Source organism: Lissotriton helveticus, chromosome 5_1, assembly GCF_964261635.1.
Source record: "Lissotriton helveticus chromosome 5_1, aLisHel1.1, whole genome shotgun sequence".
Classification (NCBI taxonomy): Eukaryota; Metazoa; Chordata; class Amphibia; order Caudata; family Salamandridae; genus Lissotriton; species Lissotriton helveticus.
The window spans coordinates 1415853461-1415880042 of record NC_136065.1 but is presented as its reverse complement, the minus strand read 5'-3'; the positions used below and the strand labels follow the sequence as shown (position 1 = coordinate 1415880042).

The 26582-nt window shown below is 44.6% G+C and overlaps 1 protein-coding gene across 1 annotated transcript in view; it reads right to left on the bottom strand.

The window, feature by feature from the left end:
* Window positions 1-26582, bottom strand: part of SYT6 (synaptotagmin 6) — a 607564-nt gene that overhangs the window by 32665 nt on the left and 548317 nt on the right. The window contains exon 6 of the mRNA XM_078640534.1: window positions 15152-15302. Coding sequence (XP_078496660.1) covers window positions 15152-15302 — 151 coding nt within the window. The remainder of the gene's footprint in view (window positions 1-15151; window positions 15303-26582) is intronic.

Sequence of the window (26582 nt, the reverse complement as noted above, 5' to 3'; positions counted from 1 at the left end):
TGATCAACTTCCACATTCGAATCTCACTCTCTCTCACAACCCATACATACGTGAAGAATTATTTACAATTTGAGAAATGTCACAAAATAGATTTACAAAAAACACCAGAGGGATCGGTTTTATCAATTAAGAATATTTTGTCTGATCAGAAAAGGCTATCTCATGGGGAGTATCCTTATGGTGTGAATAAGCGGTCTACGCGTTTCAAACCCCAAATTGGGTGCGGGGGTTCTCATAAGGACCTCATAACTGTTGGGGAAAGAAATGAGATCGTGGTCACTATCAGTGAAACTGTGCTGGGAAGAACAAGCTGCCACCTCTAGAATAGCCTCTTACCTATGGTATGAGTGTGCACCATTGCAAAATCAGAAGGAGGAACCGGACGACGACCAACTGTTGAAAAAGTTAATGGAAACGCTGAGTCAACCCTTGTGTGCATTTCAATTCTCTTAGCCACTCTCAAGAACAAAGGAAAATGGACTTACATTTACTTTAGCGTGATCTCTGCACTATAATTCTATAAAGGCAAACAAAAACAAAAAGTCGTAGTCAGTCAGTTTCTGGTCGTGTTTTATGTGTGTCTCATAGCGGGGCTTTGAGAGGGCGAGGGGAGGCACTTACTTGATGGAAATTAGAGCAGGGCGGGCGTTTAAGTGAGGCGCGAGTGCAACTCGGGTCTGCAAAAAGAAGAACACGGGGATCAGAGGTTGTATTTGCGGAGCGCTTCGAATGGGCTAAAAAAGCCTAGTTCAGCATTGTGTTTACCTTGCGCTAAGAGCGTCCTGGGTCCTTCAGTGTCTGACTTGGCTCGGCAATGAATGGCTCGAGTGGTGGACTCGTTGCGTTAGGGAAGGCACTTTTGATCGCCGTCTCTCTTCCTGGAATCGGCGTTTCTGGGAATTGTAGTTCAAGCCGATGGTGTTTCTGGGGATTGTAGTTTCAGCTTGCTATTTCGTAATTATGATGTTCACGGGGCTGAATTCATAACATGGATGGTGCCTGTGTCTGCGGGCTGGCTTAAGTAAGCCGGTGTAGTTCGGACATTTCATTAAGACCTTCTGTTGCCGAGTTAAATTTCAGAATGAGCATTGCTTCGCGCTTCAGTAAATTTTTATCGAGGTCGCCGCCTCTTTGATCATTCTCCACCTTTAGTAGGACGGTCCATTTCAAATCGGATTCCTTATGATCAGAAGTAAGCCAGTGATTGACCAGTGGTGTGGTCAGGGTCTTCAGCCTCATGCGCGATTTATGCTGAGTTATGCGCATTCTGACTTCCTGATTTGTTTTTCCTATGTAAAGGAGATCACAAGGGCACTTAATCACATAGATCACATTACGGGATTTGCAGTTGGTGAAGGCATTGTGTCTCCCAAAAATATTTTTATGTTCAAAGACGGATCCTTCTTCTGTGGAGGTACAGCATAGACAATTGCCGCACTTCCTATGTCCAACTACTGGAGGTAGACCAACGTAAGATCTCAAAGACATCATTTTTGCCTGTGGCATGGCTGCCCGAACCAGATGATTCCCACTGTCCGATTTTTTCGGAAGGCAAATAATGGCTTTACATTGAGTGTTGTGTGCAAGTTCTTGATCAAATGCCAATTGCTGGCTACAACTTTTTTCAGCAGATTCGAATTAGGGCAATAAGTGGAGACCAACACTATTCTTTCTGTTTCTTTTTTTATTTTGCGTTCTAACAGGCTTTCTCGCGGCGCCCACCATGCTCGTTTGAGCGATCTCTTTAGCAGTTTTCTAGGGTAACCCCGTTCCAACAGGTTATTTGTCAATTTAGTTGCATGATCAAAGAATTCATCTTTATAATGGCAGTTGCGACGAATCCGTAAATATTGCCCATAGGGCAAGTTCTTTCATGCTCCTCGGATGGTTACTTCCGAAATGGAGAGATTTATTGCGGTCCGTCTCCTTTTTGTATAGAGTGGTAACCAGACCTCCGTCTGCTGGGTATACCTCCACATCTAAGAAGGGCATCTTATATTTTGAAAAATTCAGACTGAATTGGATCTCTTGTGTGCGATGGTTGAGCCATAGAAGGAATGCTTTTAGTTGGTCTTCCTGCCCAGTCCAAATGAAAAAGACATCATCTATATATCTACTCCAGTATTCGATATAAAAAGTGGAGTGAAGACATCAGCCAGAATATCCTGCAAGAAAGCATGGACATCATAAGAGGTGGAATCGATCAAGAAGTCTCGCCGATTGCGACATGGTCGATGCTCTGCTCTCACCTGATCAGCCTTTTTCCAGCGAAACAACAGGCCCAAAGGCCAATCCAGTACCGCAAGTTCACAATGTCAATACAGACGAAGTCACTTAAGAAAGCCAGAAACAACGCTTTGCGGTTACTCGCAAAATCTCCAGGGAATAGCTAATGCCTAAACCTTTATCAAGCTGCTCAGAAGTCTTTCAGGCTGGCGATGATTAAAGATAAACAGTCGCATGAAACTCAATTCTGGTGCAAATTGGTGTGGGAGAGTAAGAGTAAAAATTCAAGAAAATTTTGGGCCTTAATCAACCACACTAATCCGAGCACATCGAGGTTCGGAACAGCAAACATCCAAGAATCGGACTGGGTAATATTCCTCACCGACCACTTCAGATCCTCAGAACACCCAGGACCAACAGGATACAACCCCCTAAGAGAGACTAACTGCCTACACTCTGTCAATGAGGACTTTGAGGTGACACAAGGAAGGGTTGTTACAGCAGTGACAAAAGCAAGATCAGACGGAGCACCGGGTCCAAATGGCCTGCCACAGAGCCTGTTTAAATCTGACTCAGCCTTTTGGTCAGGAACATTAACAAATCTTTTTGATTATGCTTTGAATACTGCAACAATCCCCGACTCATGGCGGGGAGCCATAATCCACCCAATTTACAAATCTGGATCCCGCTCCTCGCCGAACAACTACAGACTCATTGCCCTACTGGACATTGAGGCCAAGCATTATGCAGTCTCCTCTTGGAGGACCTGAGGTTATGGGCAAAGGAACGCAACCTGATCCCTTTGAACCAGACAGGGTTTGTTGCCAACTCAGGGACCATGACCATTGTCGACAAAGCACTTTTAACATCTAGGTCAGTGTTTTGCTGCTTTGTCGATTTTAAAGCAGCATTTGACAGGGTCCCTTGGGCAGATCTATGGGAAAAACTAAGGAAGTGGGAGATCCCTGATAAACTCTTGGGGGCAATCATTCAACTCCACTCCCGCACCTGGGTTCGGGTGTAGTTGGGGTCCCGCACACATCTCTCGCGGAAAATTATGACAAATAGAGGCGTGAAGCAGGGATGTGTGCTAGCCCCTCTTCTTTTTAACCTGTTTGTATCAGACCTGTCAAGCACCCTGGACGTTACAAACAGTCACCCCCAAAGGTGGGAGGCACGGCTATGAATAACCTATTGTACGCCGATGACCTGGTTCTCTTTAGCCTCACCAGGGTCGGGCTTCAAAGGCTCCTTGACAAACTGCTCAGTTACACAACTACGAACCAATTAGAGGTCAACCTTAAGAAAAGGCAAGTTGTCCCTTTTGGTAAAAAACTATACGCCGGTGGTGGGTGGTTATTTAACAAAACAAGCCTCGCTATAGGTCAGTCATATAAATATCTAGGTGTCCATTTGGACTCCAGATGCAGTCTACTAAAACAGCGCAATGAGATCGCAGTTAAAGCCACGACCTTGGCGGTGTCACTAAGCAAGCTTTCTAAAAATTTATCAGGTCCAACACTTACGCCTCTCTTGGAAGTCATGAGAGCTAAAATTGGCCCCACCCTATATACGGCATAGAGATATTCAGGGGGAAACTGAACATTGCTTTAAACCAGCACACAACCAGAATATATAAAAGAGTTCTCCGGCTGCCAAATTCTGCATCAGCACAGATAAGATTAGAGATGGGGCTTTTAAACTATGAGGCTTCTAATGTGGGCACTTATCTAAAGCTCTGTCACAAACTAAGACAAGCGGACCCAGGCACATTAGAATCTTTAGTCTGGCTAGAAATTACCCAGAATAACCCAGGTGGAACGTTTGGTCGCCTTTTTGAGGACGCCATTTATCAAATGTCAGCGAGTGACCTATGGGTGCTCAATTCCAGTCAGACAGCTTTTAAAATGGCCATTAAAAAATGCGTGAGAATGAGATCACTTACTACAGATAAAGCACTTTTTGCAAAACGTAGTCACTCTTGGGCTCTCATAAACACATACAGACGGCTAGCCCCCGCTACTTACCTGTCTTGTACATACTCACTGTACCTTAAACGTAGCCTTATGGCTATTAGAATGGGTGACTGGCGTTTTTTGCAAGACCAGCCCCCCTGGCAACGTACGGTGGAAGAAACAACCTGTAGAGGGTGTGGCAAAACGGCCGAAACTCTGCTGCATGTGGTCTGCCTTTGCCCACACTTTAACCTTCAATGCAGGTGCAAACTAAAAGCTGAATGGAACAGGTTGGGTGCCCGGACCTGCAGGCAAGCCATTATTGTGGCCTTGAATCCAGAAAACACAGTCCTAAATATAAGGCTAGCTAATTTCATTCAGCAAGCATATCGTCATTTTAAGCAAAGGAGATGCCATAAAGCCTCCCCCTGATCTCTTTTAACCATGTAATACACTTTACAATATTTACCAACTTCTAAGGAAGATAAAATGAAATGAGCATGAGAAGTATTTGTAAGAGTATTGGGTTGTTTTTATATGTATGATACCACTGATTGCGCCTATTTTAAAACGGCATGGACTAAGAAGGATCAAGTTGTGGATGATCTCTATGACTGTTAAATAATTGATCGCGTCTTTGTTCCTATTTTAACATATGGATCATAATGTGAATTTTGTATTCTTCTTTTAAAGATATCTGTGTTATATCTAAATAAAGACATTTGATTTTATTTGGACCATCAGGAGAACCCTTGCCTACAAACACCCCAGCTTCTGCAATGCCATCTCCGATTTCATCACCCCCCTCCCCTCTCCCGGGAATCGACTCCAAACACTACATCTCCCTTGTAGACCCTAACTTCCACCTCGACAACCCCAAAGGACACCAACTCCGCCAGCCTCCTGGAAAGCATGAGCAACATTGGCTTCATGCAGCTGGTTACCAGCCACAACCTCAATGCAGGACACACATTGGACCACATTTTCACAGATAGCGACAGAATCAAGTTCTCCAATGTAACCGAGCAAACCTGGACCAACCACTGCATCATCCACTTCACCATCACAGGAGCACAGGAACTCCCCATCAAATCTCGGCAAAGATGGAGCAAAATCATGGAGACCCTATAGACCACCGCCCTCAAATCCACTAGGCCGGATCCCACCATCATCCTCGAGCTAGACATCCAGAACTTCTCCAACTGGATCTCCACCTCTGTCACCCTATGGGAAAGGCCAGCAGCAGCAGATTTAGAAAGCCCACTAGCTGGTTCACACCGTAACTATGACCCCCTCATGAGCGAATGCAAGCGACTGGAGAGATGTTGGCACTCCAGCAGGAGCCCCTCAGATCTCACCACCTTTGAGTTAGCCCTAACAAATTATCACCACCGCCTCAGGGAGCCAAGAAGGATGCCCTAATCAACCACATCGAGGCGAGCGCAAACCACACTCAATAACTCTTCAGCATCGTCAAAGAGTTCTCCTGCCCGTCTGTCACCGAAAACATGATCTGCCCATTTCAGGCCCTCTGCAACACCTTGGCAACCTACTTCCATCACAAGATATCAGACATTTATAGCAACTTTGACCCACAATCCACCAACTTTGACCACCTCCTCATACCCACCAATACCACCCACAGCCACCTACTCACCGACTGGAAACAGCTCACTACCCAGGACACCACTGCCATCATGAGCTCGATATACTGAGGAGAACCGACAGACCCCTGCCCCCAGCATATCTTCAACCTGGGAAGACAAGAAATTGGCAGCACCCTCACAAACATTCCCAACTCGGCCATCTCCATGGCCACCGGCCCAGATGCATGGAAACAAGCTAAAGTCAAACCATTCCTAAAGAAACCCTACGCTGATCCCAGCAAACTCAAGAATTAACGCCTTACCTCACTGCTTCCTTTTCCTGCCAAGGTCCTGGTGAAAGCCATCAATTGCCATCTCACTGAGCACTTGCAAGAAAACAATGTGCTAGATAATAAGGCGGCCAAGACTGCCCTAATCGCCACAACAGACAACATCCTCCACGACCGAGGTGTGATTGCAGCCCTGATCCTCTTTGACATCCTTGCAGCCTTCAACACCATATCCCACCACACCCTCATCGCCAGACTCCACCACATCGGAAATGCCCTCAACTGGATCCGCCTACCACCCTTCACCTCCGACCTCAAAAGCATCATCTGCGTCATCCCCCAGGGCTCATCCCTCATCCCCATCTTCTTCAACACTTTCATGATGCTAATAGCTGAATCCTCTGCACTCAAGGACTCAACATCATCTCATACGCCGACAACACTCAAATCATCCTTTCCCTCATGGAAGACCCCTCAGCCAGCAGATCCAACTTCTAGATCGCCAAGACCAGGGTCGCCAATTGGATGAGGTCTACATGCTTTGAAGCTAAACACGGACAAGATGGAAGTGCTCATCTTCACAAACACTACCTCACCATGGGACGATGCCTGGTGGCCAGCTGCTCTCGGCCCGGTACCAATCCCCACAGACCACTCCCACAACCTCTGCATCATCCTGGACAGTTAACTCACCATGAAGTGACAGGTCAACTCTGTGTCCTCTTTTTGGTTTAACACCCTCCGCATGCCCCATAAGATTTTCAGTTGAATCCTGTTTACCAACAGTGACCCAAGCCCTCGCCTCCAGCTGACTCAACTATGGAAACGCACTCTATGCCAGAAACACCAAACAGCTCCTCAAACATCTCCAGCCCATTGAGAATACCGCAGCCAGACTCTTCCTCAGCTTTCCCAAATGTACCAGCACAACCCCCACCTCAGAATCATCCACTGGCTCCCTGTCCAGAAGAGATGCCATTTCAAGCTGATGGCTTACGCCTACAAAGCCCCCCACAACATTGGACCCATTTACATCAACCAACGCCTAACATTCCATCATCCCACCAGGAACCTTTTCTCTGCCTCCCTCACCCTTACACATATCCCCCGCAACAGCCAGAGCCACAGTGTCAAGTCCTGTGACAACTACCACCCTCTACTTCACTCTCCACCTTGGAACCCCCCATTTCCTTGCTGACTTTTGGAAGGGGCTCAAGGCCTGCCTCTTTGACTAAGGCCACAGATCCTCAGCTCCTGGGTGATAAGCCATGCTATGCAAATACTTTTTGCTTGATTAAGTGGTCCACCTCAATGGGTTTCTTCCATAGTGGCAGTACCCAAAAAGGACAGTGAAGGAGCTATGCGAATCTGAGTGGATATGCATCAGGCGAACAAGCCAATTGAAAGAAAACAACCAGTCTGTATAGTGCCGAAATAAGACAATTGAATGGTGCAAAGGCATTCTCTCTCTCTGATCTGAATAAAGGATATCATCAGTTGGAACTTGAGGGGAATTGCCAGTTACAACCTTTTCTACACATGTTGGTCTGTTCCGTTACAAAAGACTAAGGGCATCATTACGATGTCGGTCGGAAAGCATTCCGACCGACTCCTTGTCGGAATTTGTACCGACCAACTCGCATTCTGCGAGTCCGACCGACTGATTACGATGGTTTCAAACACCATTCGGAAAGTGTCCCATTGACTTCAATGGGAGCGTTTGTTCTGACCGACAACACAGGCTCCCATTGAAAAAAGGGGTTGTTGCAGAAAACCTTTCACCCTATCGCAGGCACCCCATGGTGCCTGCCACACTGCACACTGTTTTAAAGGAGGGTCACTTGGGTCCACCCCGGGCCCCAACCTGAGGCCTCCGGGTGAAGGGGGGACTGACAGCCATTCCGTGTCAGACAGACCGATTGGCAAAGGCTATCCGAATCAGACATCGTAATACGACAATGGGAAACACAGTCCGTAGAGCTGTACAATTCTGCTCTGACCAACTTGGAGTCTCCTAATGCCGGCTAGAACCGAGTCAGAAAGCCTCAACAGTGACAATCTATCGTAATTGGTCGGTTGGAAATGTGTCCGAGAGGGACAGAAACATGTGTTAAGACACGGGTTCGGAAAATCCGAATGCCATTTGGAGCCTTTCTGACCGATATCATTATGAGGCCCAAGTGTGTCATAAGCTGCAGAGCTATTCTAATATGTAATTCGACATATCTTACAGCCTGTCATCAATGCTTTGAATTCTAGTAATGATATATTGGTGTTTGGAGCTACACAGAAGTAGCACGACAAAGCTCTCACTCAAGCGTTCAGTTGTTTGATGCCGGTTTAACTTTGAATGAAAAGAAATGTGAGGTCCAGAAGACAAATTTTAAATTCTTAGGTCATGTCTTATGGGGTTTTCAGGATCCTTCTTGCTTACGCTTAGCGATGGGAAACCCGATGGGTAGCTGTGTGCTCTACAAATGGCAACTGATAATATTATTAATATCTTTTCTACTGGGGGAATGACACATGATCTATCTAAAGAGAAAGCGATGTTAACTGCCAGTCCCCCACAAGATGTTTCCCTGTTACGTTCATTCTTTGACATGGCAAGCTATTGCTCTAGACACATATGACTTGATGATAAAGAATGTTTATTTCCTTTGGTCACATGAATGGGAGCAAAGCTTTCAGAACATCAAACAAGCTATTGAGGATGCTACTGAAATGCCATACTTTGATCCAATGCATCCTACAGAGGTTGTTGTTGACGCTAGCCCTCTGCAGTAAGGAGCCATCCTTACATAGCACAGCAGACATCCAAATAAAGACAGATTGTGGCATATGCATGTCATAGTTTGGCCCAAACTGAACACAACCTAAGAAAGAAAGCTTAGCAGTTGGTGTGGCCTTATGAACACTTCCACACATTCTTGTAGGGGTAGCGTTTCATGCTTGTGACAGATCATTGAGCAGTATTTACTATCTTTTGCAATCTAAAGGCAAAAATGCCTCCTCGCATTGAACGTTGGGGTCTGCGATTACAAGAATAAAACTACACCATCGTACATTGTCCAGGGAACGATCAGAACCCTGCCAGCTACTTTTCACGAGTGCCTCTACAATGTCTGGGACCCACTATAGGACGTCTGAAGCTTACATAATTTCATAGCGAAATCAAATACTGCATCTCATTGGAATAAATTGTCACTGCCACAAGTCAAGATAGTCACATGCTGAAACTGAAAGACATTTTTACACCTCAGTCTTGGTACCAAAACTCTTGACCACTAACCAGTGACAGTGAATATCAGAAGTTTAAAAACATCACAGATTAAGTCTCCGTTACTTAGGAAGGTATTATTATATGAGGTCTAAAAATGGTAATTCTGGAGAGTCTGCAACAACAGATACTTTAAGTGGCTCATGACGGACATTGTGGAATTGTTGCCACCAAACGAGCTCACCAAGACCAAGTCTGGTTTCCACATCTCGAGTAGAGATTTGAGAAAGAATGAAAGGCCTATCATCTATGCAACTGTCTGTCATTGGAACCACTCAACACCCCTTAAACTAACCAGAGTTGCCAACGCATGCGAGGGACAAGAGTTGCCGTTGACTTCTATGGTCTGCTTGACAACACTTGATACTGATCATTGATAAAAAACCCTGTTTTCCATTGATAGAAGATCTCTCATTTATCACTCAAGAACATGTCATTGAGAGATTAGACAACATCTTCATGACCTGGGGTGTTCCTGTGATCTTAAAGTCTGACAACGGCCCACCTTTCAACAGTCGAGAATTCAAAGACTTTCTCAGTCATCTTAATGTCAAGAATCAGAAGAGCGCGCATCTTTGGCCACAGGCCAATGGCCTTGTACTTTTCAGGAATACTCTTAAGAAAGCTGTCTAGTGTGCTGTACTAAAAAAGCTCAACCTTAAAACTGTCTTACGTTTGACTCTTCTAGCTTACCATTCAACCCATCACTCAACCACAAGTGAAAGCCCTGCAGCCATGATTTTCAGAAGAGCCATGACAACAAGTTGCCTCACTGGACCAACAGTGTGCTGTATATTTTCATGCATAAAGAGAGGGCGAGAAAAATTGAAATGGTTAAAACATGGAAACACCTGGTGGAAAGTTTGTTGGCCCTGGAAGCAGATACAGATTTGTTGAATAGCTCCCTGAGTCCTTGTGTGTGAAAGAAGAAAAATCTGGTTTAATTGAATGAATGAATGAAGTGGGATTTATGCATGCGCAACTTAGCCCGGTGGGCGTCAAGGCGCCTAACTCAATATCTAGCAGAAAACACCAGGTGACAGGAGCTTACTGATAAGCCTTAATGAAACACCAAGTTTTAAGAGCTTTCCTAAAGAGATCCAATGAGGGCTGTGATTTGATCTCCAGGGGAAGTGTGTTCCATAATTGGGGTGCCAAGATGGAGAAGGCCTTACTCCCCCATCTAACCTTCCTAGAGCGCGGGACTACCAGTTGGTTTAGCTCTAAAGAGCGTAGACATCTGCTCGGGACATACCGAGTAAGCAGGGATCCAAGAGCGTCAGCAGGGCCGGCCATGAGGGCACTATAAGTGAGGCAGAGGAGTTTAAAAGATGATAGGGAGCCAGTGGAGACTCTTCCTTGCCATGGTGGCAGAAGACAGCCATGGCAGGGCCAACACAAATCGCGCCGCCGCATTCTGCACAACCTGTAAACGCTGCAGAAGGCCCTTGTTGACCCCGGCGTAGAGTGAGTTGCAGTACTCAAGCCTTGAGCCAACAAGAGCAGTCACAATCTGCTTGCGTGCCTGTGGGGAAAGATAGTGAAGGATTCTTTTAAGGGTCCTGATGACACCCCAACAGGTGGACACAGTCCTGTTAACCTGAAGCTCCATAGAGAGCAAGGTGTCGAAGATGACGCCTAGATTCCTGGCAGATTGTGTGGGAGTGGGGCAGATGCCTAAAGATGAAGGCCACCACTCACCTGACCACATGTCCTGGTCTTTGCCAAAGACCAGGACCTCTGTTTTGTCACCGTTCAACTTTAGGGAGTTGAGAATCATCCACTCTGCAACGAGTTGCATGCAGGACCTAAAGTTGGACGCGGTAGTACTCACAGAGTGGGTCAGGGACACCATAATCTGCGTGTCGTCGGCGTACGACACCACCTCCATCCCCTGAGATCTTACTAGTCTCGCAAGGGGGGCCACGTAGATATTAAACAGGGTCGGACTCAATGCCGACCCCTGTGGCACCCCACATTGCAGAGACTTAGCAGGGGAGAGGAAATCTCCAAGCATCACACGCTGCTCTCTCTGCTGTAAAAAAGAGTTCAGGAGACTGAGGGCCAACCCTGTTACCCCTGCCTCCCTTAACCTGGATGTTAAAGTAGAGGGAGACAGGGTGTCGAATGCCGCAGTAAGGTCCAACAGTAATAGCACGGTGGTTTGGCCCAGATCTACTTTCCGGCGAATGTTATCTGCAACCTTAGTCAAAGCAGACTCCGTGCTGTGGAGCTTTCTAAAGCCATGTTGGGACCCGTCCAAGAACCCCGAGGAATCCAGGAAGTTGGATAGATGACAGATCAAATGCACTTCCAACATCTTAGCGGGGGCCGGCAGAAGAGATATTGGCCTGAAGTTCTTCAGGAGACCAGGATCCAGGGTAGGCTTTTTAAGAAGAGGTTTCACAATGGCCTTCTTCCATGCCATAGGAAAGATACCCTGTTCCATAGCTCCATTCATTATTTCCAACATAGGAGGAAGAATGATATCCCTACAGTCCTTTAGTACTTTCAAAGGAACAGGGTCCCGGGGAGAGGCTGATTTCGTTCTGTCTAAAAGTAGATTAAGTCCGTCCACGGAAAGCGCAGGGAAGTGGGTAAGGATTTGGGAAGAATCACCAGTCCAAGATTCAAAGTGCTTAACTCGGGAGGAATCCTCGTCACTCAGGGAATTCCTCTGAGATAGTAGAGCCAGATAGATGTCATCTATTTTTTTATAGAAGAAATCCAAAATGTTATTACATAGCTCCTGTGAGGCTACCACAGGGTCAGGTGCCTGAAGAGAGCAGAGGGAGTCCACGATCTTAAAAAGCTCTTTAGATGAAGTAAGAGAACTGGTCAGGTTGGTGAAGTAATCCTGTTTCTCCTTGATAACCCTGCTTTTATATTCTCGCAACAGGCACCTGTAAGCTTCCCGATCCATCGGATCCCAAGATTTGCGCCAGCCTCTTTCCTTCCTTCTACATTTTTGTCTAAGGAGCCTCAGTGTTTCTGTAAACCAGGGGGCTGTCGGTTTTTGTCGCGCCACATATCTAAGTGAGGTAGGAGCTAACTCATCCACTGCTTTAGTGATAGAGTTGGCAAGTTCCTGTGCCGCCTCATCCACCGACCACTAAGATGGGATGCTAAAATTTTGAATAAAAGGGGCCAAAGCCTCGTTGGTGATATTTCTGAAGCTTCTTTTGAAACATCTGTTGGTGGTAATCAAATTACCCTCAGTACGGGGAGTATTTAAGTACAGCGGTACTGCTAAATGATCTGACCATACTATCGGCAAAGGCGCGCCGACTGTTAGCCTAGGATCATTAGAGAACACCCCATCAAGGGTATGGCCAGCCCTGTGAGTCGGGCAAAGTACCCTTTGGACAAAGTCACAGGCCTCCAAAGCATTAACCAGGGAGGATGTATCTTTAGCTGCCAGATCATCTAAATGAAAATTCAAGTCACCGAGAATAGTGAAGTGAGATCTCCCAAAATATGGTTCCAAGATTCTGAAAAGCTCAGGGCAAAAGTTGGTTCTAGGTCCTGGAGGTCTATATACAAGAATACCAGTGAGGGAAATCGAGGGGGAACACACAATACAAAAATATAGAGCCTCAAAGGGATCCGAAGGGACTGATAGAGACTTTACCGTACAGGAGAGTGTAGCCTTAAAGAGGATTGCCAATCCACCTCCTCTGCGTCGCACTCTATCCAGCCTATGGAGTGCAAAGAAGGTCATGACCAGATAATTCAGATATATTGGGTAATAGTGGGTACTACTGTGAAATACGTGTTCATGAGGAATTTTTCACCACTTTATTTATGACTGCTTTACTTGATATGGAGTAACTGTGGGTTGGGGGGATGATGTCATAGGTTTATTGTAGTAGTTTTAGTTGACTGAATATATGTATGAAATTTACAGTAGTTGAAATATGTTTGAATGCTTATGGATACATGTCATATAAGATATTGGTTATCACCTTAATTCAATTAATTATAGTTATTTGGGTGTTCTCCTTTTTAATCTATCTTTTAATCTATTTATTATCATTCTCAGTGTACATCTCCATTTTGAAGAAAATTAGTGTATATGTACTGCACATCATTTCTGATCTGTATTATATGCCTGTCACTATTGCACTTAGGTCTATTTAATGAAACTAATAAAACATTTTAAAACTAATTGGAGTCTTCCCCCTGCCCCTTTGTTAAATTCTCAGATTGTGGCCTTTGGGGGCTGGTAGTATTATACGCTCACCTGTTTCTTCAGCAGTTTTGCTGCTGGACCTTTCTGTTCTTCTGAGCAGCCCTGTGGGCACGTTCTCAGCTTTGAAACAATGTAAGAACATGGATTAGGACGAATTGCCTTGATTACTTACCGTCAATGAACATTACTCACCCACTTTTCCCTGTTGAATTGACCAAAGGCCTGCTGAGGTGTTTCATATTTCAGGAAGCATGACAGGAGCTACCCCTCTTTATGGCTTTTAAGAGGATAGGAACAAGTATTGCATTTAAAGATTTAGTTAGGGCCAGGACAGGCATAGTGTCTGTGCAAAGATGCAACCCTCACAATGGTAAGACTGTTAAAAGGAGAATTGTACACTTTTAGTAATTATTCTGTGCATTAGAGAAATGTTTGTGTTTTCCTGAACCATGCCTTCAGAACATACAATATTTTAATCAGCCAATCATGGAGGAGTTCACTTATGTGGTTAAAGTGTTGACTATGATGGTAGAACATGCATGACAGAAGGTTCTCGCTAGCAACCCTGAGGTTAAGGATATGTTACGATTTAGAACTGAAGTGGCTAAGAAAGACAACGTTGATTAACTTTTACATCTACAGAAACCTTTAGATCATTGGGAATTATATTTCTATTGGCCTGTTAGCACCTTTGTATGCCTGGTTAGTTGGAGTGGAATGGAATATCCTCATGGTGCTTTCATCTTAAAGGTTTAAGGAAAAATAACCAGAGTCCTTACCCAACCCATTAATTTCGTTTTCCCTGCTTCTTGTTCACATCAACCATTCGTTAAGAACTGACAACATAGCACCTGAGCAGATAAAAAGCGTGGTTTGTGGCTGTGTCATTAATTGAACTTGAAAGTGTCCCCCTCCAGAATGCTGAGAGTCAGGCAGCTATAAACAAAAAACACACAATGTGTGACTACATGAACATTGCCAGTTATACTCTGATGAGCGTGAGATATTGGTCCTGATGAGAACTCCCAATTGACGCGAGTTCGAAACGCGTAGACTTTATGTTACAAGCCAGAATCAAAAATTAGGAATTGATAAAAATCAAAAATTGTATATATTTGTTTTTGTTTCAAAACACATATTGGCTTTTTTGTTGTGAATATTGAGATTCCAGCATATATCGAACCATTGATGTTTCTTTGTGTTGTTTGTACTGGTATGAGTGACGAATGAGTGCGGATTGAATGGACATTAGTATGCATTTTGTTGTAAATATGTAAGTTGTTTTCTTTGATATAATGAATATCATTCTTTGTTGTGTACACTAGGTTTTAATATTTGTATAATAATTTGAAAAATCATATATTCAAATAGAAGTGTTAAATCAAATAAAAAAGAAATAAAGGAATTGGAATTAAAACCAACAAACATATTGTCTTAACCGTATGTTATGACCAAATAGTTGTCATATTCATGAGTTAGCGGCATTCGCACCTATTTTTGTTCATTTTAAACATATATAAGCAATTTAAATGGGCAGTTAAATCAAGTGTTATGTCTAACTCAAAAGCACAAACACTTAACAAAACTCAGATGCAAATAAAAGGAAAAAAGAGAGTACGCACCTCTTTGAAGGACTTTTTGACCTCCACCAATGAGTGCCAATGTGCTATCGGTTTTCGAGGGTATGCAAGCATCTCATTCCAGTGGTCTCGCCCCAGGCCTTCCGCATTGTTTCCTGCCCGACAAACTCCAATAATCTCGTTGTGTCCAACCCTAAAAAGAAATGGTCAGAACACTGAAAAATTGTCATTGGAAGAACTTAAATGCACACAACGGTTAAAATGGAAGCATCACTTACATAAGTGATTTAACAATAGTCCTCTAGGCTGTGATACATGAGAAACCGCCATTTTCAGAATACATGCATGGCTTATGCTTTATCAGATCAGATTTTTATCCTACCGTTTTACTTATTCTGTGTTGGAAATTATTATATTTTGCATGGTATTTCTCCAAATGTTTTCCTTTTGTTGCTGAACCCATTTTCGTTGGCTGTGTTGCTTTTGCTACCCATAGGGATCTGTGCAATTTACCCCTGCTAACTAGTAGTAAAGTGCTTGTGTTCTTCTTTTTAAACCTAGTAAAATTCCCATATATGAAATTTAGCAGAAGTAATTTACCTATACATCCCAAGTATAAGGTACTACGTGTACCCAAGGACTGTAAATTACAGGTTGCGGGTGAGCTGCCGCACCTATTGTGCCACCTTCTAAATTGGCACAGTAACACACAATTTCATGCCTGCCCCTGTAGACTGGATGGGCATTTTTAAACTGCCATTTCGACCTGGCAAAGTAAACCATTTGACAAGCCAAAACCATCATTTTAATGCTTATAAGTCACCCCTACGTTAGGCCCTAGGTGGCCACAGTGATGCATGGTATTTAAAATGCAGGGCATGTATAATTAATGTTTTACATGCCGTGGCAGTGAAAAATCTCCAAAATAATTGTTGGAAAGGCTGGCTCTCCCTAAGGAAAACACTGAGTTACAATATATGCACTAATAATACTTCACTTTGGGAGTAGCTAGACAAATGGTTCAAGGTCTCACTTTAATTGAAATTTAAAATCCAACCCAATGATCAAGTTGGATTTTATATTACTGTTTTGATAAAGACACTTTTAGAAAGTTTTCATTTTCCTGCCTATGCCAGAAAAGGACCTTTCCGCCAGTATTCACTGTGACCTGCCTGCTGTGGCTTACTTGTGGTGAGATGGTAATTGTTCCCAGACAGTAGACAAAGGGCTTGAGCAGGGAGCAGTGCTTTTCTTTCCTATGTGGAATGGCCTGGGGGGTCTAACCCCAGTCACTTCCTGAGTTTCAAAGGATGCCTAACCTGTCCCTGGCAGATGTAGCTCACATATAGGCCCACCTTTTTTTTTGTCTTTCTAGTCCGCTTGGCTCCGAACCCAGTGGGAGAGGAAGCTTCCTCAGAACTTGTTTGGAGTAACTATAGAGCAGTGTTTGCCCATGTTCATAGCCACACTGCTGGGTGGGCACAGGAACGTCTAACCAGTGAAAGAAGGGTTCTGCCATGTTAGTTTTAGGGAATATGGGTACTGTGTGATAGGTTCCAGTAAAGCACATAGTATATGATGCAAATGTGGGTAGGTTCACCACTGGTAACTTTTACCCCAGTGTTTAGGAAGTGACCAGGACCTCCCCTCCTCCCACAGGCGGCCACTAGGCAAAAATGGGGCACCCTCTGTATCCTCCTCAAAATACTCCTGGACCTGTGGAGGATCAGAAGAAGGACTGCCTTGCTGCCTGAAGAACCTGAATACAGACTGCTTGCCGTGAAATCAGGACCCAACAAGTGACTTGAGAGGTCTGTTGGCTGACCTCCTGTTTGAGCTACCTGGAAACAACAAACTTCCAGAGGCCTCTCTCCCTTCAACTAACCAGCTGACCAATACCAACTGGACTTCCCCTGAACCCGGCTGCTGGTCTCTGTTGGAGTGAGCTCTAACTCCCAAGTTGTGCCCTTCCATGTCCTGGACCTTTGGCTGAGGTTAGAGTGTACTTCTCCTGCCACACTGCAAATGCTGATGGAGACCAGGATCAGTGTTGGTGTTGAATAGCCGGATTACCTCAGCTCGCTAGCTTGCCCTGCTGAAGGAGATCTGACTTACTGAAAATGTTCCAGGTGTTAACATAGAGGTCTTCATCGAGACTGATGCCAAGCAGCAATTCAATGACGTCGAGGTCTTTCTGTGCCTGAACTTCATCCACTCAGTGCTTTCGAACCTTTGTTTATTACTGCAACGAGACCCTGTGCTTCAGCAACACACTGTCATCAAACCCCTATCTGGATCCTGCTTGCTCACCTAACGACTTGACAAGGACCACTTTTTCTCCATAAAAATGAACCTTTCCAGTGGGCCAAACCTGGCCCCTGTTTCCAATCTACGATCTATCATGGCTGGCCTTAGCTTTTGACTTTGAAACAGACCAGAGATCATGGTTGGCGTGTTGTGCTTTTGTGGCTCTATTTTTAATTCAAAATGTAAAAATTCATATCTCCTGTTCTACTTATTGAATTTTCATTGTTTTGGTGTCATTTTATTTATTTTCTAAATTGGTTTGGGAATTTATTGTGTGGTGTTTTCACTTTATTACTATTTGAGTACTTTGTAAATAATTTACACATTGCCTCTGAGTTAATCCTGACTGATTTGTGCCAAGCTACCAGATAGTTAAGCACAGGTTTATTTAGGGACTTTTGTGGTTCCACCTGACAAGGATCGTGATTGATGGACGATTACCACCCTCAATTAATACTCCAACTTCTTACATTGACATTTAAATGCATTTAACTAAACCATGTGTCAAGTTGGTACCTTCAAGAACATATCCACACAGAATAAAAGTGCCAAAGTAAGATTTATTGCACAGAAGAAACTCCAGCCACAGTCTTCGAAATGCCTCCCAGATAATTGCTTTTCACAGCCTCAGCTTCAACAATGAACAATCCTCTTAGACCTCTCAACTGAAGATGAGTTGGTCATCGAAACAACACAGTCTCTAGAAAAACATAACAGAGTCTTTACAAAGTCTAAATATAAATGTGCACGTTATCACAGCAGGAGCATTAACCCAGCCAAGGTCAGGAGAAACAAACGAGATTATGGAACCACCATCCTCTGGTGTTCTCATATCCCAGGGAACTTGAAAAGACCAGAAACTCTTAAACCTCAAGCAAGCTCATGGCACACACAAGCAGCCCAATCTGCTAACATATTGAAACACACATTTGAAGCCAGTTGTCACAACAAGCACAGACCTGAATCCTCATCCTGTGCAGGGCCCGGCCCACAAAAACACTTAGAAGCGAGAGATGCAAAATTGAAAAGAGGTGCTAGAGCGAGGTTTCCGAAATCGCTTCTTAATCTGGTACCATCAAACAAACTTGCTGACCCTTGACACCTTCAAAGTGTGCAAAATGCAGCCTCTCAGAGGCACAAAGCATGCATAGAGGGTGCAACGCTTTTCCAAACAATTGAGCTGGGTGCCCGAGGCACTGAGAGAGCACAAGTTTGAAAAAAATGTATAAGTACGCCATATTTACAAGCACGTAGTTAGTTTAAACATGTTTTGCACACGAGTGTTTTATATTCAATAGCGAAATGTATAGAATGTTAAGTAGAGTAACCATAATTATAACGGTGTGAGATTAAATGTAGAAATGTTGGAGTATATGTGAAAACCTCATGGTTCTCTCATGTTAAAAGAGTCATGTCCGAATTAAATGTAACTTTGGATTCCAGTATTTTGTGTAGGCCTTAGGGCAATTCACAGCAAACCTGAACGTGCTGCTAAAATAATGTGAGATAAAGTTGACATGGTTCTTTCAAAATGTACTATTGAACTTAGGGTTAAAAGTATATGCTTTATAGATGTGTTATTTTAGAAACGTATGCTAGTTAAGAATGTTTGCTGTTTAAATCAAGTTAACGTTTTAAGAGTGCAGGAACCTGCTGCATGTAAATCAAGTAGGCCAGAACAGATAATGTCATGTAGTTTAAATCGTCATGTGCTCGTTAGAGGAGAGGTCGTGAGGTGTCCAGTATGGAGCTCTGAGAGTGTTTTATGGCCTAAGATATGGTGAAGTCTGGAATTTGAGGCCCACTGCAGGACGAGCTGTATGCAGGTGCGAGGGTCCTAATCAGCTCGAATGAAAGGGACTTTGTTCAGTGGCGCCTTGCGCAGGCCTGTAGGAGTGTCCAGGAATTTCAGGGGGTATCAGCGCACGGAAGAAGGAGCCTGGGAACCAAGGTCAACTATAACGAGGGTCTTCAAGAGTACCATCATGGAGTTTACCGCGCAAAGATGTACCACGTGAGGGGCGTCCCAAGGGGCGTTTCTATTGGAAATGTGATTTGGTATTAGGGAAAGTGACCCGGGAGGAGAGCAGAGCAGATGATTTTGGGAGCCTAAGGAAGCGGATGGGTAGGCAGATAGGCTGATCAGGAGAGACCCATTATCAGAGAAGAGACAAAGAGAAGTGCGTGATCTTCTTAGGAAATCACCACGGCTGACACCTAGAGGGTTAAGATCTTGCTAAGTAGGGATGTCATTTAGTGTAGGGTAGGGACAGACTAACCTTAATTTTCTTTTCTGTAATGACTTTGAGGTTGCAACTTGTATTCATTTTGGCAACGCTCATGTTATTAGAAGTTGTACTTATTATTCTGTTCTTCAGACTCAGATTATTCAAAAAGTTCATGTTCATAGTGATACCGATTTATCTTCTTAATCTCATTTTGAGAAGTTTGTATCTTCAGTTATCTTTGACTTTATATTAAATCTTTAAAACTTAATTTTGGTCAGTGGTCATTTAGAGTGGTGTAAGTTCTTAAATTGATTGTTTACTGCGAGATTACCTTTTACTCAAGACAGGTACCAACGATTCAGTCGACAGGAAATGGGATTTGGTAAGATAATTAGTAACCAGTAATCCCGCGTTAGCAGTTGGTAGCAGAGTGAGGATGGTTATCTTCTTGAGGAAGGTAATCTAGAGAGGTTAGTTTACCCCAAGGCCCGAGACGTCGAGAGACGAGCAGCGGAAGAATCGTGTGCCGAAAGGTGCAGACGGTGCGAGAAAAGCAGCAGTATCGGAGAGTGAGTATAAAAAGGGTCATGCGTGAACAGATTGCGGTGTTTTGTGTTGTATTTGTATTGTAATGTCTTGCGGAGTTGAATGCCTGTAGTGTGAAAGAGAGAAGGTTGTGAGCGCGCGCAACCTGGTAAACTGGTAACCTGGTAAACGGGTGAACTGGTGAAATCTTAAGTTCAGGCCAGAGCTTAAGTGGTTTTGGGTGTATCGAACATCCAGGGTAGTTGTCGACCATAGTACGGAGGTCACGAGGTACCATTGACCGCCGTGGATCCAAGATAGGGGGAGTGTAAGAGTGAGTGTATGAGTAACGGACGCTGGTCGAAAGTTACTGCGTGTGAGTAACCTATCGGAGAAGGCGATTGTCTGGAAGTAAACGGAAAGACATTTCGCCAAGTTAGGGTGACAACTACAGAAAGACTGTGGGCGTACAGTCAAAGAAAGGTGATCGCTTGGACGGAAGTAATCATTTTTCAGAGTATGAATGGGATGCGTGCATGACCGAGGAGACGAGCTGAGAAAGGAGGGGAACTGCTGCGAAGGGGGACGGGTGACGTCGGCTAGAGCCGCGCTGTGATTGAGCGGTTGGTGTGACGTTAGCTAGAGCCGCGCTCTGGTTGGGCGGCTAGCGTGACGTCGGAGGAAAGCCGCGTACGGATAGGCCAGTTAGTGAGAACGGCGCTGAGATTGGTGGAGAGTCATCAGGAAGTAAACAAACGCGGAGAAAAGAGAAATCATGAAGTGTTTTAAGTGTTTGAAAGGGATTTTTAAACGTAAACGAAGTGAACATTATTACGGGGAAGAGGCTCCCCCAGAGGGTACGCCAGCTCATTATATGGCAACGAATGTGGGGCTGCATACGATATTGTGGATTGGGGCTTGGAATAAGCTTACGGAAGGAAATGAGGAAATGCAGTTCCCGAAGTATGGAACGTTTAAGTTAGAGGTGTTACATCGGCTAAAAGCAACCATGTCCTCATTGAAACCCTCACCTAGACCAACACAGTTTGAAGCTCTTAATGCATGGATTAAGGCTGCACACGACCGAAATTTGAACAGGCGTCAACAAAGGCTGACGCGATCGGTAAGGGCAGTGCGAGATTCCAAATGGGATGAGGAGGAAAAGCGTTGGAGGGTACAGACTATTGAGGTGGAGAAAATGTATCCGATGAGGGAGGTGTCAGGAGGAGGAAACCTCATGGAAGAAGACGAGGAAAGCGAGTCGGAGGACAATCTGATAAACAGATTGTTAATGGATAGACCACCTCCGAGAGTGGGATTGATAGAAGATAGAGGGCTCGCAAGGGAAGATGGGAATGAGATAGAGGGATATACACCACTCCCTATATCGGAATGGACACCTAGCAAAGGCGGAGAAACACCTCCAAACAACACTGTACAGAGTGTAGTGGGAAGGTTTGTGGTGCAGAAAACGCCAACCACAGAAAGGGTTGAGTCTGTGGGATTGCCAGACGCTCTTCAAGTGCCTGTTACCATAGGACCCATAGTTTCGATCTATAATTCTGAGAGAGATAGAGGGGAACAACAAAGGCAATTGGATAGGGAAAGGATTGAGATGGAAAGGAGGAATAATGTGACGAATGCATGGAAACAATTACCAGGTTCGGTAACGTGGAACACCCCATTAGACACAACTGTCGGTCCCAATTCAGAACAGGGAGGTCCGAGAGGACCAATGGATCTAAGGGGACCGCGGCCAAGATCTTTTTCAGAGTTAAGAGCTGATTTGAGGGAATGGGACGGGTCCATAGTATCTCCGAGTAACAGGACAAGAACGGAACCAGAGTGGGAAAGCAGGGGAAACGGGACAGTATCTCATTGTGGGGCCAGCGAGAGTAGTCAGAGCCGGGAAGGCCAAAGTCAAGAGAATAGAGGGGATGCATGTCCTACAAATCAGAGAGAACAGCCGGAACAAAATACTAAGATTGTAGAATGTGAGGAAATGTCCCGTCTCTGGGGGAACGGAGGAGATGAGGCGGTACGGGCTTTTCAGAATAGGTTTAGGTGCCTTCATCATACACTTGGGGAAGACGTTCAACATTGGAGAAAGGAGAACAGCGATAGGTCCCGCCACGCCTCGAATAATCAGGAATCACAGGGAAGTAGGGAAGAAAGAGGGAGTAATGGAACATCTTATCCTGCAGCCCGTGAAACTAGCCCGGAGGGGGAGAGAGGGGCTATGAGGCATGAAGGAGTGTTTCACCACCCACCCCGAGAAGACGGAAAGGCATGGGACTTAGAGAGATGGGAACAGGGGAGGACTCCCTATAATTCACCAATACCTAAACGTAGATCTCGGAGCTGGGATGGGAGAGATGCGGATGGAGGAGCTAAATTGAGTGTCTTGAAAGCTGAAATAAAGGCAAAAAGGCTTGATGTTACCAGTTTAAAATCAGATGTTGATGAGATAATAGATGGAACATTGCCTTTGGAAAGGATAGAATTGTATGAACAGGATGAGTTATTGTTCATGGCAAAGGATATTACTAGGAAAGCTAGAGCGTTTCATGAAAAACTGCCTGATTTGGCAGACAAGTATGCCGTGGATTTGTCTAGGACAAGGGCATTGCAGAGCAACCACAGATTACAGTACGCAGACCAAGATCTAGATGAGAAGAGAACTACTGGATTAAAAACACACATAAGAGAGTTGGTAACAGGGATAAGAGTGTGGAGAGAACTGGATAAATGGGAAGAAAGGTGGTCGAAAAAGGGCACAGTTAGGCGAAGTACAAATGTGATGACCCCTGAGGGAAGGGTAATGCAGATGGAGGCATTCCCTTTGCGAGAAATATCAAATGGAAATTATGTACATGTGCCCTGGAGTAGAGGAGACTTAGCCGCATTTACCAACTCATTTCCGAAGTTGCGGGACAATCCAGTCGAATGGTATAAGCAGGTAGAGAGGTTCGTTAAAATCTCGAAAGTACTGTGGATAGACTTGAACACGTTGTTTGACATCGTGGTCCCATCTGATTTGTGGACCCCTTGTAAGACTAGTGTCGAATGGCCAAATGCTGAACCATCGAGGGATGCTCGAACAAATGGACCATCTGAGATTGTCATGCGAAAGTATGAAAGGGTAATAGCATGGCTGAAAGATAAGGTACCACCACAGGATATAGATTGGGTAAAAATAGACCGAACAAGGCAGGAACCCAAGGAGACAGTTCACGAGTTTTATGAAAGATTGTTGAAAACATTCAAGCAATACAGTGGACTAGATGTAATGGATCCCAAAGACATAGGGCAGTTCGTGTCAAAGTTTGTCTTGGGGTTGAGACCTGATATTTGTTTGATGATACAGCAACATTTAATCTGTTGGCAGAACAAACCACTAGATGAGATTTTACGATATGCGAGGTACTGCAGTGACGAGATAGATTCTAAAGCCAAGAATCTAAAGGAGAAATTGATGGTGGTGCAAATGCAGTCCGCTGGGAAGGGTGGCCAGCAGAAGCAGGGGATGGGACGAAAACCAAATGGTCAGAACAAAGATAATGAAGAAGGGCAGAGACCTAGGATAGACTTTGCCACTTTAAAGAAAACGACAAAGTGTCATCTGTGTCATCAGGTGGGGCATTGGCGACGCGAGTGTCCCTTTAACCCTGAAAACGGAGAGCTAGAAGTAGAAGAGCAGGTCCAAGAAGACCCAGTGCAAAAAGTGACAGTCCCAAGCAGTAAGGTGGCCAAAGGGGGGACTTCGGCTCCACGGGCCCAATTCCCACAGCCACCGAAGATAGCAGCTGGAGGAAAGGTCTTTAAACAAATGCCTCTGTTTATCGAGGAAGAAAAATGTTATTACATTGATCCATTGACAGGACAACGGGTGAGCAGTGAAGAAGACTGTACCCTCGGGGCAGTTCTAGAAGTGGATCAGAGAGGGCCATTTGTTGAGGCAGAAGTGGCAGGGTGTCCCACTACGTTCTTAGTGGACACTGGGGCTACTCGTTCGACTCTGAGATCAGCGGTAGTTCCAGACTTGCCAATGTCAGGGGAAACAATTCAAGTGGTAGGAGTCGCAAATAAAAGAATGACTAGTCCCTTGACAGAACCAGTGTCTGTGAAAATTGGAAACCACATGAACGAACATCAGTTTGTGGTTTGTGACTCGAGTCCGGTATGTCTGTTAGGTAGGGATTTGTTATGCAAATTGAATTGCACCATATACTGCACCCCACAAGGAGTGGAGGTACAGACTACCGACGATGATGCTACCTTTAAGGTGGCCAATTCAAAATTCTGTGTAGAACTATATCCTACTCTGACTGTAGAAGATCTTCCACAAGACTTAAGAGATGCAGTGGCGTCAGAGGTGTGGGATTTCACAGGAGAAGATATAGGATTGATTAAAGGGGTAGAACCGGTAAAAATTCTGGTAAAACCAAATGTTGAGTTTCCAAGAACGCCTCAATACAAATTGTCCCAGGAAACGATTGCGGGAATAAAGCCTGTGATCGAGTCAATGATACAGCAGGGAATACTGAAGGAAATCGTGGGCAGTCCTTGTAACTCCCCGATTATGGGTTTGCCGAAACCTAGCGGGAAGTTTAGGATAGTTCAGGATTTACGAAAAATTAACAACATAGTCGTTTCATGTTGTCCCGTGGTACCGAATCCATCAGTAATATTGTTTCAAATACCATGTCAAGCAGAATGGTTCACAGTGATAGATCTTTGTCAGGCTTTCTTTTCAATCCCATTGGATGAAGAGAGCAGGTACCTTTTTGCGTTTAAAATGGAAGATCGCGTTTTAACATGGTGTCGAATCCCACAAGGATTCACAGACAGTCCATCCATCTTTAATCAGTTGTTGAAAAAGAATCTTGAGAATCTAGTACTGCCACAGAACTCAGTTCTGGTACAGTACATAGATGAACTACTTGTTGCGTCAGAAACAGAGGAAGCTTGTAAAGTAGATTCAATTGCCTTACTGAATCATTTAGCTGAAAATGGACATAAGGTATCTCCGAGCAAGTTACAGTATTGTCTGACAGAAGTACAGTATCTAGGGCACAGGTTAGAAAAAGGGAAACGTAAGGTGTCCCCAGAGAGGATTGAGGCGATAATGAAAATGAATGCGCCTACAACACAGAGAGAAGTTAGAATGTTCTTAGGAATGGTGGGTTACTGCCGACAGTGGATAGTTAACTTTTCACTGAAAGCAAAGCCCTTACAGAAACTGACGCACAAGGAGGTGAGTGATCCGGTACCATGGGATGAAGAATGTCTGGTGGCGTTTTTACAGCTGAGAGACGATTTATGTCGTGCTCCGGCTCTGGGAATGCCAGATTACGAAAAGTCATTTTCACTCTATTGCTGTGAGAGAGAGGGATGTGCTTTGTCAGTCTTGGCACAGACCCACGGTAATGCCCGTAGACCAGTTGCATATTTTTCGGCTACATTAGATCCAGTAGCCGCAGCGTTGCCCGGATGTCTCAAATCCGTTGCCGCAACGGGTGTCAGCATTGAAAGGAGCGAAAGTATTGTAATGGGACATCCAGTGGTGGTGTATGTACCGCATTCAGTTGAATTGTTAATGACCAGGACGAAGACGCAGCATCTGACCAATAGCAGGCTCACGCGTTATGAGCAAGTTATACTTGCCGCAGAAAACGTGACTCTCAGGAGATGCTCTGTCTTGAATCCTGCTACTTTGATGCCATTACCTTCGGTAATAGAAGGCGAAGGATGTGAAGACCACGATTGCCTTGATGTGACTGAACTATGCACGAAACCCAGACCAGATATAGTGGATGAGCCATTGTCTGACCCCGATGAAATTTACTTCGTTGATGGCTCATGTTTAAGAGACGATACTGGTCGGTTGAGAGCAGCTTATGCTGTTTGTACCATTACTGGAGTTGTAGAAGCCGCTTGCCTGGAAGGAGTACATTCCGCACAGGTAGCAGAGATTATTGCCCTAACTCGTGCCTGCATAGCAGGAAATGGAAAGAGAGTCACCATCTACACGGACAGCCAATATGGTTTCGGTGTGGTTCATGATTTCGGGCAGTTGTGGTCTCAGAGGGGTTACATGACCTCCTCTGGTTCGCCCATTCGAAATGGAGAATTTGTGCGATTGCTGATAGAAGCATTACAAGGTCCTGTTGACATTGCAGTAGTGAAGTGTGTAGCTCATACTAAGAATACAGATTTTGTGTCACAAGGTAATAGATATGCTGATGAAGTCGCACGCTATTGTGCGGAACAAAGTTATTCTTTCTCAAAGGTGGAAATAGAAGGTGCAGAAGAAAAGACTGAATTAAGTATGATGTTAGAAACTGTAGACACTTGGGAGGATTTAAGAATAATGCAGGAGAACGCACCTGAAACAGAGAAAAAGGCATGGG